The sequence below is a fragment of the Chlorocebus sabaeus genome, chromosome 1, assembly GCF_047675955.1.
Source record: "Chlorocebus sabaeus isolate Y175 chromosome 1, mChlSab1.0.hap1, whole genome shotgun sequence".
Lineage (NCBI taxonomy): Eukaryota > Metazoa > Chordata > Mammalia > Primates > Cercopithecidae > Chlorocebus > Chlorocebus sabaeus.
In genome coordinates, this window is record NC_132904.1 from 103,853,098 (window position 1) to 103,869,570 (window position 16,473).

The window sequence follows — 16,473 nt, forward strand, 5'->3', positions numbered from 1 at the left end:
CCAAATTTCAAATTTCCTTTAGGGGATATCACAGGAACATATACATGATTTCACACTCTTGAATTGGTCTCCTCCAAAGATAATTTCACTGTGTATCTATTAAAGTCTGTGACAATGAAAATGACTACTATGAGAATTAAAATGACCAAGGAGTTGCTGCAATAGGATGGCAATTTCAATATTCCTTACCTTATTCTAATCATACATTTAAGAATGGTATATCACTTAATCTCTCAAAATTTGGTATTATTACAGTTTACTGGGAATAAAAAAGTAGGGGATTTCTACTGTATATTATTAGAGAAACATGTAATATGTATCTTAAAGATTACTTCCAGGGGAAAATATATTAAGCCTTAAGTGTTACAAACACAGAGAAAATAAATCAGTAAAAATACAAACACTTTATTAGACAATAAAATCATCTTTTTTTATAATTTAAGGTAAAATCCTAATTATTAGAGTCTTTTTTCTCTCCCTTATCATTCCTCTCTTGTACCTTTCATTTTTCCTGCCCTCCAGCCCATGATTAATGCTCTATTAGTACAAAAAGGATAAAATTACTGCCCACAGTGCTAACAAAATTAATGAGGAAAGATGTATATAGATCTCTTGAAGACGTGCCTGAGTTTACGTTGCCAAGGTAACACTGACGTCTTAAATTTTAAATGGAAGAGTTTATATTTAAAGAATGTTAGAGTCAATAGAATGTATTTTAAGAAAGAGCAAAGCATACACAGCTCATTATTCTCAAATACCAATAAACGATACATGGAAATTGGACAAAGACAATTAAATGTAGATAACAGTCAACAAATATCCATTAACGTGAGTCATTTGAATGACAGTATTGTTTAATGTGGACTGAAAAGTAAAGCTGAAGCTTCTGGTGCTGGCTTTTGCAACTCATTAGCTGTAGGGACTAGGAAAGTTACTCAGCCTTGCATAAGTCATTTCATTCTCTCAAAGTCTCAGTTCCCTCAGTTGTGAAAGTGAAAAGTGAAACAAGATTAGTAAGGTCCCTGTCCAAAGCTAAAATTCTTTGGTTCTATGATTTCAAAGGAAGAAATTTCTTTATCAAAAATAAGTTACTATATACCTATTAAGTTCTAGAACATAATAAAGTAACATAACATAGTAAACATACTAGCATATCTATGGTAAGAAAATTAGACCAACATACACTTCTGTGGTGTTATGAAATGCGTTGGTTTTCATTTACAGTTCCTGATTCTTAACTCCCATAGCTATTGTTACAGTCTTGTATTATAATGTTGGGTATCTCAAGCCTCGGAGGCAGGCCTCAGGAAATAGAGTCTCTCTCCTGCCCTCCTTGGGGCAGGACTCTCATCTTCTCCTACCTTTTTTATTGTGGGTCTTAAGACCATCCCCAGAGAGGGTCACACCCTACGCAATGGGGGAAGGAATACTGAAGCCATGAAGCCTTCACAAAAACCCAAGAGGACTGGGTTTAGAGAGTTTCTGGATACCTGAACATGTGGAGGTTCCTGGAGGGTAGCACTCCCAGGGATGACAAGGAAGCTCTGCACCCTCATACCTCGCCCTACACATCTCTTCACCTATATCCTTTGTGATAACCTTTATAATAAACCAGTAAATGTAATTTAAGTGTTTACCTGAATTCTGTGAGCTGCTCCAGCAAATTAATCGAACCCGAAGGGTGGGGGGGGGGGGGGGGTCATGCAAACCCCAACTTGAAGCTGGGTGGTCAGAAGTTCTGGAAGCCCAGGCTTGTGACTGGTAACAGTCTGGGCATCTGGGGGACAGACTTGGGGCCTGAGCCCCCAACCTCTGGAATCAGACACTATCTCCAGGTAGACAGTGTTGGAATTGAATGAGAGGACATCTTGCTGGTGTCCACTGCTTGGTATGTGGAGAAAAACACCCCACACATTTGGTCACAGAAGTCTTCTGTGCTGATGATTGTGATGTAAGAATAAAGGAAAAACACAGTTTAAAAGAGAATTTTTCCCTACACATCTTTTCCAGGATATTTTTTATTCCCCTCTTTTCATTAATTATGTAGTACGTACTCAAAAAACCTGGAAAATATAGAAAGGATAAAAAACCAAGAATCATAATTCCCCTATAAAAAAACACAATTAAGTTCATATTTGTCATGAGATACCTTTCTTGGTTTTGTTATAAGAAAGATATGCTATTAAAAGTTTTAATGGTAAAACACACCTGGAAAGAACATAAATATAACCTGAATTTTGGAACTGCAAGAAAAGAATGGGCAGTAAAAATTAAATAAACAAATATAAGGTACTAATAAAAAATAAGGGCTGGGCACGGTGGCTCACATCTGTAATCCCAGCACTTTGGGAGGTTGAGGCGGGCAGATCACGAGGTCAGGAGATCGAGACCACCCTGGCTAACATGGTGAAACCCCATCTCCACTAAAAATACAAAAAATTGGCCGGGCGTGGTGGCGCGTGCCTGTAGTCCCAGCTACTCGGGAGGCTGAGGTAGAAGAATGCCATGAACCCAGGAGGCGGAACTTGCAGTGAGCCGAGATCACGCCACTGCACTCCAGCCTGGTGACAGAGCGAGACTCCACCTCAAAAAAAAAAAGTAAAATACACATCAACAGCAAAAAGCAATAGGACAGATCTGAATACTGAGCACAGGTAGTATCAGACTTCTGTTCAACAGGAAACCTTTCCTGTGCCCCTAGTTTAAATCAGGTCACCCAGGTGTTACTTCCAAAAGACTTTCACTTGTCTGTCACAGTTCTTTGTACGTCCAAAATTACTGAACTATTTTTCATAGCTATTTATTTAGTGCTTCCTTTTCCCCACTAGCCTAATAAGCTCCATAAAGTCAAGGATCATTTCTTCTTCCTGTGCCAGTATGTCCCCAGTAGAACAAACACCTCATACACTGAATGAGTTCAATTAACATTTGTTGACTAAATAAATAAGCAGAGTCTTGTTTCATAAATTTATATCAACTATTCCTGACTAGCTACTTTTCCCAAGGCCTAAGATCCATTTTCAGGGGAATTACTAAGTAAGAGAAATACAGGTTGAATATCACTTATCCAAAATGCTTGGAACCAGAAGTGTTTCAGATGTTGAATTGCTTTGGATTTTAAAATGTTTACATACACATTCCATCTTGGGGATGGGACCTAAGTCTAAATTTGAAATTCATTTATGATTCATATATACCTAATACATATAGCCTGAAGGTAATTTTATACAATGTTTTAAATAGTACATGCAACCAAGTTTGTATATTCTGAACCATCAAAAAGCAAATGGGTCACTATTTTGGTGCCCCCAAAATTTTGAATTTTAATGCATTTCAGATTTCTAATTTTTGGATGAGGTATGTTCAACCTGTACCCAAATTCAAATACATTGGCATTGAAGATTTTATATCCTAGTCCAGGGACTAAAAAACAACAACTTCCAGTCCACATCAGGCCATCCACATGTTTTTTGTTTTTTTGTTTTTTTTTTTGAGATGGAGTCTCACTGTGTTGCCCAGGCTGAAGCGCAGTGGCACAATCTCAGCTCACTGCAAGCTCTGCAGCCTGGGTTCACACCATTCTCCTGCCTCAGCCTCCCAAGCAGCTAGGACTACAGGTGCCTGCCACCACACCTGGCTAATTATTTTGTATTTTTAGTAGAGACGGGGTTTCACCATGTGAGCAAGGATGGTCTTGATCTCCTGACCTCGTGATCCGCCCACCTTGGCCTCCCAAAGTGCTGGGATCACCACCGCGCCCGGCCCATCCACGTGTTTTTGTAAATAAAGTTTTGTTGGAATGTACTCAAACCCATTCATTTACATACTGTGTATGGCTGCTTTTGTGCCACAACAGCAGTGCTGGTAATTCCAACAGAAAGCTAAAAATATTTACTATCTGGCCCTTTACAAGAAATGTTTGCCAACCTCTGTTTAATGACCTTCAACTAGACTAACGACTTTAAACTAATAACAAAAAAAAATGTAAAAAGTGTGCCAACCTCTGTCTAATGACTTTAAACTAGACAAATGACTTTAATAATAAAAAGAAACAAAGGATAATGAGCTTTTGTGGTCATTCATGAAAACATTTGACATAACTAAACTATATACCAGCAATATTACTATCAAAAATTCAATAACTTAGCTACTTTAGTTCATAAACTTATAAGAGTGAAAGGATTGAGCACAGTATTCTTTGAAATGGCCAACACTTCAAATACTTTCTTTTTTTATACGCTTTTAGTAACATTTCAAATTTTTAGCAGAGCTGATTTTAATTATTAAACATACAAAACAAATTGCTACTCTGCTGTAATTATTAGGCAGGATGAACTAAAAATCCCAATGCAAAATCAGCATTTCCATAGCAACCTGTACTTCCATTGGCCCCACTGCACATAGGTAGGAACTGGTATTGTTTTGTATATTTAGAAAAAACACCTCCATTAAATAATACAAAGAAAAATTGCTTGGACAAAAATAACACATTTGTCAACACATTAACAACACTGCTACAAATTCGATAATATACAAATTGGTCAATCAAAAATTTTTTTTAAAGTGTGGATTGAATGTGTATTATTAGCTGCACATTCAATAGTTTATCTAATTTGTAGGTTTACTAATGCTACCAGTTCTGGTTGATTCCTGCTGAAATTAACGGGTAATACCTAAATCATACAAAAAACAAAACAAGCATATATTTATAAATAATGTAAAAAATGAACAAAAAGTGAGGAAGAAACATTTGAGTGCCTACTGTCTATCCTAGTAAGACCTCTCATAAATAGATTTTAATAGGAATGGTTTCATATAACTGTTTAATCCAAAACAAGTCATCTTATAAAATTGGGACATTATTTTGTAAGTCAAAACTTTCTATTTCAGCTAATACAGACCAGAAATAGAAATTTAAGGGCCAGATGTCACTGGTAAATTCTTATATTCTAGCTTCTATAATGTTCTAGCTTAGTAAACTTCAATTAAAAAAAAAATCAAAGATGTAAAATGTTTAGGGAAAGTAATGAAGATGCAATTATCGCCAAATCAGCTAACATTAAATAAGCAATCCTATACAATACAGTAACCCCCCTTTATCTGTGGTTTCACCTCCTGAGGCTGCAGTTACCTGCAGTCAACTGTGGTTCGAAAATATTAAATGGAAAATTTCAGAAATAAACACTCCATAAGTTTTAGATTATGTGGTATTCTGAGTAGTGTGATGAAATACGCTATTCTACTCCATCCCCCAGAGGACATGAATCAGCCCTTTGTCCTGCACACCCATACTGTGTATGCTACCTGTCTGTCCATTTAGTTATTCAGTAGCTATCTCAGTTATGACTGACTGTAGCAGCATAAAAGAGTTTGTGTTCAAGTAACCCTTATTTTACTTAATAACAGCCTTAAATTCCAAGAGTAGCGATGCTGGCATATTGTTATACTTGTATTTTATGATTATTGTGGTTAATCTCTTACCATGTCTATCAGTTATACTTTATAAGTTAAAATTTATCATAGGTATGTATGAATAGGAAAAAAACATAGCATACATATGGTTTGGTACCACCCACAGTTTCGGACATCCACCTAAACTCAAGTGATCGTCCCAACTCAGCTTCCTACATAGCTGAAACTACAGATACGTACCACCACACCCAGCTGATTTTTTATTTTTTGTAGAGATGGGGGGTCTCACTTGTTGCCCAGACAGGTCTCGAACTCCTGGCCTCAAGTGATCCTCCCACCTTGGCCTCCCAAAGTGCTGGGATTACAGGTGTGAGCCACCACACCTGGCCCTTGTTCATTTTTCTACTACCAAATTTAAGAAGTTACCTACATCTATATACTAATACTCTGCCTTTCCTCCTTATATAATTGATGGATGGTAATCAGCTCCCTTCTAAGGTCAATTCTTCTCAAATTCACTCTTGAACCCAACATAATCAGGCTTTTTTCCTTATTGGTCAAGAAAAAAACCCATACTTTAATTAAAGTCACGAGAAACCTCTACACTGCCAAATCCAGTGGCCATTTCCCATCTTCAAAGATTTTCCTCACCTCTTAGAAGCAGCTGACAGAGTCATTCATAACCTCCTCTCTGTCTTCTGAAACACCACACCCTTGGTTTTCCTTCTGCCTCACTGGCTGCACTTCTCAGTTTTATTTGCTGAATCCTTTCTGTCTTCTCCAGGACACAGTCTTCAGACTCTCCTCATTAATAATTTCTTCAATCTCACTGCTTTAAATACTATTTAAATGCTAACACAGGGCCAAGCGCAGTGGCTCATGACTGTAATCCCAGCACTTTGGGAGGCTGAGACTGGCAGATCACGAGGTCAAGAGATGGAGGCCAGCCTGTCCAATGTGGTGAAACCCCATCTCTACTAAAAATACAAAAATTAGCTGGGCATGGTGATGCACGCCTGTAGTCCCAGCTACTTGGGAGGCTGAGGCAGGAGAATCACTTGAATCCGGAAGGCGGAGGTTGCATTGAGCCGGGATTCAGCCACTGCACTCCAGCCTGGTGACAGAGGGAGACTCTGTCTCCAAAAAAAAAAAAAAAAAAAAAAAAAAAAAAGCCAACACATCCAAATCTATATGGGAGAGCCAGCATCTACCCAGAACTCCAGGGGCAGTCACCCCACACTACCATGTGACCGGGCATTTCATACTTCACACATCCATAACAGTATTCTTGATTTCCCACCCCCTCAAAATGTGTCCCTCCTGCAATTTTTCCCATTTCAATATATGGCACCAGGAATGCCCCAAATCCAGACACTTTTCACCAGTTTTACCACTGTAATCCATCCATGGCTCTATCTGAACTAATATAACACTCTCCTCCTAAGTGATCTCCGGCTTCCACTAATGCCTCTCTACGTTGCCTTCTCAAAAGAGCAGCCAGAAAAATTCTGTCAAAAATATAAACCAAATCATGACACAGCCTTGCAAAAAAAAAAAAAAAAAAAAAAAAACCTTCAAATGGCTCCCCATCATTAAAACAAACGTGAAAGTTATCCATGGCCTGTAAGACCCTACCTCAGCAGTCCCCAACCTTTTTGGCACCAAGGACCAGTTTCGTGGAAGACAATTTTTCCCCAGACAGGGCAGCAGGGGTGGTGGTGGGGGTGGGGCTGCTTTCAGGATGAAACTGTTACACCTCAGATCAACAGGCATTAGATTCTCATAAGGGGGTGTGTAACCTAGATCCCTCATATGTGTAATTCACAATAGGGTTCATGCTCCTATGAGAATCTTGCCACTAATCTGACAGGAGGTGGAAATTAGACAATAATGCTGGCTGGCCCGCTTCGCACACCTCTTGCTGTGCGGCCCAGTTCCTAACAGGCCACAGACCAGTACCTATCTGTGGTCCAGGGATATGGACTCCCTGCCTTACGTAATCTGACTTCTGTCTCCTATCTCATTTCTACTTCTCTTTCTCTTCCTCCCTCTACTACCAGTCACACTTGTCTTTTTGCAGTCTCTTGATGTTCTTTAAGCTTGTCTCTGCTTTGGATCCTTTGCTGTTTCTTCTACTTGAAATCATCTTCCCTCAGATATTCACAAGGACCTCTCGCTCACTTTTTTCAGTCTGATGAAACATCACCTATACAGACTTTCCCTCAACACTCTGTTGAAAAGATCATCCCAGTTCCTTCTACTTTGCTTCATTTTCTACAAAACTATTTTCAATTTTATAATATATTGCTATATAGTTTACATATTTGTTCACTTTCTCATCCACTAGAAATATAAGCACCTGAGGGCACAAATATTGACTTAATTGCTTCTACGTATCCCTCAACTAAAATGGCATCTGACACTAATTAAGTGTTCAATAATAACTGCTGAATTGATAAATGGCTATACAATTTTTTTTTTTTTTGAGACAGAGTCTTGTTCTGTCTTCCAGGCTGGAGTGCAGTGGTGCGATCTCAGGTAAACACAAGCTCCACCTCCTGAGTTCAAGAGATTCTCCTGCCTCAGCCTCCCGAATAGCTGGGACTACAGGTGTGTGCCACCATGCCCGGCTAATTTTGTATTTTTAGTAGAGATAAGGTTTCACTATGTTGGCCAGGCTGGTCTTGAACTCCTGACCTCATGATCTGCCCACCTAGGCCTCCCAAATTGCTGGGATTACAGGGGTGAGCCACTGCGCCCAACGCTATTACAATTTTTAAGAAGGATTTTTCTTTAACTTGAATGGTTTATGATTCATAAACTTGAATGGTTTATAAGATTACTAAAACTATTTAATTCAGACTTCATACACAGAGGTACCACTTTTGAAAAGGAAACTCTAATAAAAATATGTCTTCCTTTTTTCTGCATTAAAATTCCAGACCCTAGGAAATTTCTGGCATTTTTCCCAAAATAAACAGAAGTAAAATTATCTTAACGGGCTAAATGTAAGATCTCATGTAACTCTTGGTGATAGGTACAAAAGCCATTTCCATTTAAACTCATACTTTACTGCCCTCTTCCCCAACACACACATACACATACAGATATCTTGGTTACTTTATTTTAGTTTTCATTAAGTTTAATTTTTTACCAGGTAACATACTTACATAATTGTGTGAATCTTAAAGGTTAAAAAAATAAAAGATTGTAGGTCTGAAAAGAAATAGTGAAAAGTCTCCCCATCCCATGGCTGTATCTCAGTGAGTCAGTTCAAACTCCCACTACCAAAAAGTAACCATTGTTATTATAGGGTGGAAGTTGGCCATTTTTTTGTTTAAAAAGCCACACAGGAAATATGTGCAGCTTTATAGACTACCACTCTGTCACAACTACTCAATTCAGCCATTATAGAGTGAAGGCAGCCTTAGATAATATGTAAACACATGTGTAGAGTAGTACTTCAATAAAACTTAATTTGCAAATATAGGCAGTAGGCTGAATTTTTCCCATGGGGGTCACAGTTTGCCAAAACCTGTTACAGAACAGTTTAAATACCAATGTCTCTTTTATAAAAAATGCTAATGGTAGTGTTTGGAAGAGACTTCAGTGGAAGAGACTGCAACAAAGAATTCTATTTGAAACACAAATTCATCCTACCCCTAATGATGTATCAAAATAATATATATTTTCATATAAATAGAATTAAGATTATTCCCAGATGCCTCTCCATAATTCATAATATATTAGTGCAAATAATTTTTTTCTTTTTTTTTTTTCTTTTCTTTTTTGAGACAAGAGTCTTGCTCCATCACCAGGCTGGAGGGCAGTGGCGTGATCTTGGCTCACTGCAACCTCCACCTCCTGGGTTCAAGCCATTCTCCTGTCTCGGCCTCCCAAGTAGCTGGGATTACAAGCACCTGCCACCACATCCAGCTAATTTTTGTATTTTTAGTAGAGATGGGGTTTCACCATGTTGGCCAGGATGGTCTCAATGTCCTGACCTCGTGATCTGCCCGCCTCAGCCTCCCAAAGTGCTGGGATTACAGGCGTGAGCCCCCATGCCCGGCCCAGTACAAATATTTTCTTCTACCTCTTCATGGCACAATTACGAAGAATTGGAGGAACGTTAAGACAAGACAGAGTGGTAATCTAACTGTCAGCGCACTGTCAATCATTAATTCTGGCTTAAAATTTTCTCTTAAATGGTAGATCAAATGTATAATTAAATTCTCCACAGAATGCATTAAAGAAATAAACGATAGTCTATATTTAAAAACAAACAAAATTTCAAATGTCTATTTCTCAACCAGATCAATTCCAAAATGCATGTTTCTAATAAGTCTTACAAAGGATTTAATTTAATAAAATGAACCAAGATTAGAGAGAATCGGATCTCTCCAAAAAGCAGATCCCTGTTACATTGAATAACCAGCTTCTCAAAATTCAGAGGTATCCTAGGAATATATCTTACCTTAGATGCCATTCTCATAAAGAGCTTGTTTTGATTTTCTGCTGTTCCCATCTTTTCATTTTTGACTAAATCATTTAGGCTTAGATTATCATCATCATGAAAGTATCTGACCCTTTCTTTTTCCTCATGGGTTGAAACCTATGACAAAATGAACATTATTAATTTAATGAAAACATGAGTCTCTGAAGTATTTAATGGATTACATAAAAATCTGATGTTAAACGTAAAAATTCCACTATGTAATCACAACCTTTCCTTCCAGTTTATCCCTAGTCTGCCAGCTTCCATGTGAAAAAACTTCCATTAGAATTACACTCCCTACCTCTGCCTCTTTACTCTCCTTTTCCCCGGGGATGGAAGCATGATATTATCTGCTTTATGAGTTTTGACGAAAGAGCAAAACTGCTTTACCCCTTCTTCTCTCTTTTCTGCTCTTCTTCTCCTTATAGTTAAAATTCCTTACCACTGTGGTGGGAAGACTGAAGTTATCCAGAGATGGAGTAAGTATATCAAAAACAGAGGTGAAGTATTAGCAAATCCACTGCTATGAATTTAATGATTATGTTGCCCCAAAATTCACATGTTGAAATCTCAATAAGAAGGTATTAAGACGCAAGGTCTTTGGGAAGTAACTGGGCTATGAGCATGAAGTACTCAGAAATGGGATCAGAACCTGTGATGGTTAATACTGAGCATCAACTTGATTGGACTGAAGGATGCAAAGTATTGTTCCTGGGTGTGTCTGTGAGGGTGTTGACAAAGGAGATTAACATTTGAGTTAGTGGACTGGCAGTTAGTGGAGAGGTAGACCCACCCTCAGCGTGGGTGACCATCTAATCAGCTGCCAGGGTGGCTAGAAGATGCTGAAAGAACTTGACTCGCTGAGTCTTCTGGCCTTCATCTTTCTCTCATGCTGGATGCTTCCTGCCCTCAAACATCAGACTCCAAGTTCCCCAGTTTTTGGACTCTTGGACTTACACCAATGGTTTGCCAGGGATTCTTGGGCCTTCGGCCACAGACTGAAGGCTGCACTGTCAGCTTCCCTACTTTTGAGGTTTTGGGACTTGGACTAGCTTCTTTGCTCCTCAGCTTGCAGATGGCCTATGTAGGAATTTACCTTGTGATTATGTGAGCCAACACTCCTTAATAAACTCCCCTTCATATATGCATCTATCCTCTTAGTTCTGTCCCTCTAGAGAACCCTGACTAATACAGTACCTCTATTAAAAGACATGAGCGTTTGTTCTCTCTCTCTCTCTTTTCTCTGTCGTTTGATTATACAAGAAGACTATCATCTACAAACCCAGAAGCATGACCTAATCAGATAATGAAGCTGCCAGTACCCTAATCTTGGACTTCTCAGTCTCCAGAACTGTAAGAAACAAATTTCTGTTGTTTAAGCCATCCAGTCTATGTTATAGTAGCCCGAACTAAGACACCAACTTCTAATTATTAAACCCTTGCTCTGTAAACAGCTTTATCAAAAGCAAAGCTGATATTCTGGTTTCCATCTAATTCAGTCCCAGATGTTCCTATCAGTTGGTTCCATACCCAGGTGTAGAACAGAAAAATACTATTTATTTCCTCCCAAATCAAATCTTTCTAATGCTGCTCTCACATTCCCTTATCCAAATAAAACCTCATCTTTAACTTCTTTGAGATCTTTGGAACAGGGGTGCAACTACATTTCCCAACATTACTATTCTTGTCTTTACTAGCTTAAACTCATATCCCTTGACTTCAATCACCCCCTGGCTCCAGACACTTAATTTCTGGCCCTCTTGTCTTTTCATCATACTCAAAGAACAAACTTTACTTGTGGAAGTGTCTACCTTCTTTACTCCTATACCTAAATTGTTAAGTAATATGCAACTCAAAAAGGGCCCTCGATGCCTTCTGACAATGCATTTATGGATCCCTAGTCAGTTCCATCATTTCATATAATTCAAACCTTTACTATTCTCCTCCTGTACCTCCTCTCCAACCACCAAATTCCTCCCATTACATTAGAAGACATATCTATCCCACTTCTATCTGTTGAATGAATTAATTAGAATCTCTAGCAACACAGGCACTGAACAGGCAAAAAATAAACATTTGACAGAAATATTCTGAATGAACAGTTCTTTTGTATATGCAATTATCACTTGTCTGATCTTCCAAATTTAAAATAAAAAACCTAATTTGGGAAAGCTGAATATGTTGTTTTTGCCATCTCAAGAGCCTCAAGGTAGTGCTAAAAACTAATTACCAGAGTTAGAAAATGGAAAAGAAAATTAGCTTTATAAAGGATCATGGCACCTACATAATTAAGCCATTATTGTGTATGGATACCCCATCACCAGGTCTCAAGTTAGCTGTCTAACACTAGTAACAGCTCTGGGACACCAAAGTTTTCCCTAAGAGCTATAGCAAGTATGCCAAAAGCAGCTGAAAACAACATCAAAGAAATGTAAACTAAAATTAAAATTGCCTTAAACATTCAATGTTAACAACTATTTGAAAAAACACAGTTGGATTACTTTCCATTCTGTAAAAGGCAAAAAGATATAACTAAGAATAAAACTAAGAACAACATCATTTACTACCTTCCAATATTGGCATTCAAAAGTTACTTTTCAGAAAATATTTTGTAATCTGATATGAAGAAAGCCCCAAGGGAAAGAAGGAATTCTGAATTAATAAACAAAGACATATGTTAAACATACCACCTGTCTCTTTCTTCTTCCTCCTTGTGAGTCCAGAGATTTTCCGGGTGTGTTCACAGGCCATACTCTTCCAGACTGATCTGTTCTGACAAGGATTATTTCTTGCTGGTCTTCATTCTATAAAAAGATTTAGAGATAACTATTGAAATTATTGTGAAGAATGCTGAACGTTTTTATTTAATAACAAAAAAAGCATTAAAATGATTAACATTTTCACATAATATTGTGGATTGCCTTAAATTTCCTGGATTTTCATTCCTCTCTATACTATAAAATGAACATAATCATTTGGGGAAAGAGTGAAAAATACCCAATGTTTATTTTAGTATTTTTTAAAAAGCAACCAAGAGAAGAAAATTTCAAATAAAGTTTTCATCTAGACAATGTTAAAAGATGATGAAGTATCAATAGTCCATGTGGCATTGTATGAGAATGCCCATCACTTATACAGCAGATGTAATGTTTCTTAAATTGCAAGATCCTATTAAAATTTGATTATAAGAATAAAGCAACTAAAGACAAACTTGCTAAATTAGCAAATATAATGATACTACCCGTAACTTCTATTCTTTCTATTAACAGCCTTCAAATGCTATTCAGTTTTCTGACTCTTCAGAAGGAATTATATCCCACATACTTTCAAGCCATAATATTTTTCCTACAAACTTTTGGACAAATATAAGCCTGGCACAGTACAGAATAAGAGTAAATTTTATTCTCTGATGGAAATGGAATGTGATTGGAAGGATTCTAATAATCAATAAAGAATATTAGAGAATGACAAAGGTAAAGAAATTGTTAAATCAAAAAGACACCTGCACTTGTATGTTTATCACAGCACTATTCACAATAGCCAAGTCACGGAATCAACTAAAGTGTCCATTAACGGATGATTGAATAGAGAAAATGTGGTGTATATGCCGTGGAATACTACACAATCACAAAAAAAGAAACGTCTTGCACAGCAGCATGGATGGAGCTACAGGCAATTATCCTAAGTGAAATAACTCAGGAAATCAAATACTACATGTTCTCACTTAAAAGTGGGAACTAAACAATGGGTACACATGGACATAAAGAGGGAAATAATAGACACTGCAGTCTCCAAAAGCGGGGAGGATGGAAAGGGAGTAATGATAGAAAAAATTACTTATTGGGAACAATGTTTACTATTCAGGTGATGGGTAAAACAGAAGCCCAAACCTCACCATTATGCAATATATCCCTGCAACAAACCTGCATAGGCAACCCCTGAATCTATTTTTAAAAAATTAAAAACAAAAATAATATTAAAGAATGAATTCATTAAAAATCCATTTGAAACAAGACCAAGCAAACTATTCACATTTTAGTTATCTTCTCAATCAGAATCAAAGATAGAAAAAATCAACCCCAATTCCATTTAATAGATGTTAGTTTCCCTGCTGAAATGGAAGAAAAATAATATATACCTATTACTGATCTTACATTTACACACAATACTAAATTGATAGAAAAGATTATCATTACTTTTCTTCCTCAATAAATAAATGAACATTAATTAATGAAGTGCCATCTTTTAAAAGATCTTTCTACTCACTCCCTTACCAGATAGCAGAGATAGGCAACACATTATAATCTGGCTTCTAACTTTACCGCACTGATAAAGCTGGTCTCTTCCCTATGGACTTTCAAATTACTAAGTCTAATACATAATTATTAAATTGTCATCTTCCCTGATTTGAAAGCATTTGGTTCTGTTTATTACATTCTCTCTCCTGAAATTCCTCTTATTCCAGTTTTAAACACTCTACTCCCTCTTGGTTCTGCCTTTACCTCTCGGACACATGCATTCATTTATTAATTCATCCATTTATCCATTCATTCATCAAATATTTCTGAAATGTCTATTTAATCTTAGGAGCTAAAAGAAATATAACCCCTGCCTTCTATAAGCTTATGGCCTAGTGGTGAAACTACTCCCCAGGTGAATTATTAATATAAACAAAGTCACCTTCACTTTCTCCTCCATTTCCAGCTACCCCTCAAATGCTGATGATTCCAGGGTTCCTTGGTTTCCAGCCCTTCAGCCTAAAACCTAATCACCCCCCATATTGCAAAATAATTCACTGTGTGAAAAACAAATACAATCATGCTATTCTTTGCTTAAAAATCTGCAGGGACCATTTATCACCGGAAGATCAACACCACTGCAAGTATGGCCCACAGGCCATCACAAGTCCAAGAGTTACCAGACATTAAATATTTGTTACTAATCCATGATGAGGTAAGTATAGAAACTGAGTGTTTTATAAAAATTGTATAGAAGTGATATGGTTTGTCTCCATGTCTCCACCCAAATCTCTTCTTGTAGTTCCCATTATTTCGACGTGTTGTACGAGGGGCCCGGTGGGAGATGATTGAATCATGAGAGCAAGTCTTTCCTGTGCTGTTCTTGTGATAGTGAATGGATCTCACGAGATCTGATGGTTTTAAAAACGGGAGTTTCTCTGCACAAGCTCTCTCTTTCCCTGCTGCCATCCACATAAGATGGGACTTGCACCTCCTTGCCTTCAGCCATGATTGTGAGGCCTCCCCAGCCATGTGGAACTGTAAGTTCAATTAAACCTCTTTCTTTTGCAAATTGCCCAGTCTCAAGTATGTCTTTATCAGCAGCATGAAAACAGACAAATACAAGAATCGTAAGAATCATTTTATGTTGGTTCAATCTAAATAAAAACTTGGGACTTTATTTCATAGAAAATATTTCATTTTCCTATGATTACTTTTTATTGTATTTTATAAAACTATTAATCTATCATGGTCTGTAAAATTTTAAAATATATATAAACAACCCTGATCCTACATCACAGTCTAAACAGTGAAATAAAGGTAAAGCATTTTCACACAGTATACAAAGCCTTCAAATTCTGGCCCTAGACTTTTCTAGTTCCTTGTAATTTTTGTAAACATACTGTAAATTGTATTTCCTCTGCACGGAACAATTACCCCTTCTTGCTCAACTAGGAAATTAAGAATTTAGTCACAGCCAATGCTCTGTTCCCAATAATTTTCGGCACATGTATGTTGCTAGACTATAATATTTTCAGTAACTATTTGTCTACTTACATTTATCTCTCTTTGCAGGACAAAGACTAAGCTATACACTACTTGGTACCTATAGGACCTGTCACAGTGTCAAACAATAATGGGAATTCAATAAATGCTTGATAAATGTCACTAACAAGCAGGTGCCTCAGACAGATTAATTGCATCCCAACACTAACCCACTCTCCCCTTCAGTGAGCTCCTTCTTTCCTCCCTTTGCAAACTTTCTGTTCCTTAGGACTGCCAATACGTAAGACCCCAAGTTGTTCCATTTTGGGTACCCAAGACAGAGTGCATCTAACCATCTGCACGGCATTAAAATACAAGACAGAAATGAGAAGTTCACTCTACACAGAAAATATGCAAAAACATTTTCATCATCCATGTAATTTTGCAATTTATCTCAAAAGAAACCAGAAGCACTTCTTGATATAACTAAAAAGCATTTATAAACTCTTCCCATTTTCATAAGAATGCCAAATGCTCCAGGTTTTTAAATTATCCCCAACAATTACAGTTTGCTCTGGAGGACTTTATATTTTAAAAACATCAAAACTGATAATTTATTAAAGCATTTTATAGGAACACTTTAATTAACAAATCCCAAAATGCTCTGGGATCATTTACTCATTAATCCATAAAAGAGCCTTCTGGCTGACAAAAACCACGGATTCTTATTTTAAAGGAAGAAAAGAGAAAACAAAACACTTCATATAAAGCTACAAAATCAATTTGCTAACATAACCAGAATAAACCTTCCCGGTTGGCATCTATAATATTTGTGAGATCATA

General features: G+C 37.2%; 1 protein-coding gene across 3 annotated transcripts in view; it reads right to left on the bottom strand.

Annotated features, from left to right (window-relative positions):
- CWF19L2 (CWF19 like cell cycle control factor 2) overlaps nt 1–16,473 on the bottom strand; it is a 122,486-nt gene that overhangs the window by 46,357 nt on the left and 59,656 nt on the right. For 2 of the 3 annotated variants that reach the window (XM_008020726.3, XM_008020729.3), the window contains 2 exons: nt 12,595–12,711; nt 9,887–10,024 (listed from right to left, as the gene is read on the bottom strand). In XM_008020726.3, the coding sequence (XP_008018917.3) occupies nt 9,887–10,024; nt 12,595–12,711 (255 nt within the window). The remainder of the gene's footprint in view (nt 1–9,886; nt 10,025–12,594; nt 12,712–16,473) is intronic. The other variant, XM_038005260.2, reaches the window with a different exon arrangement.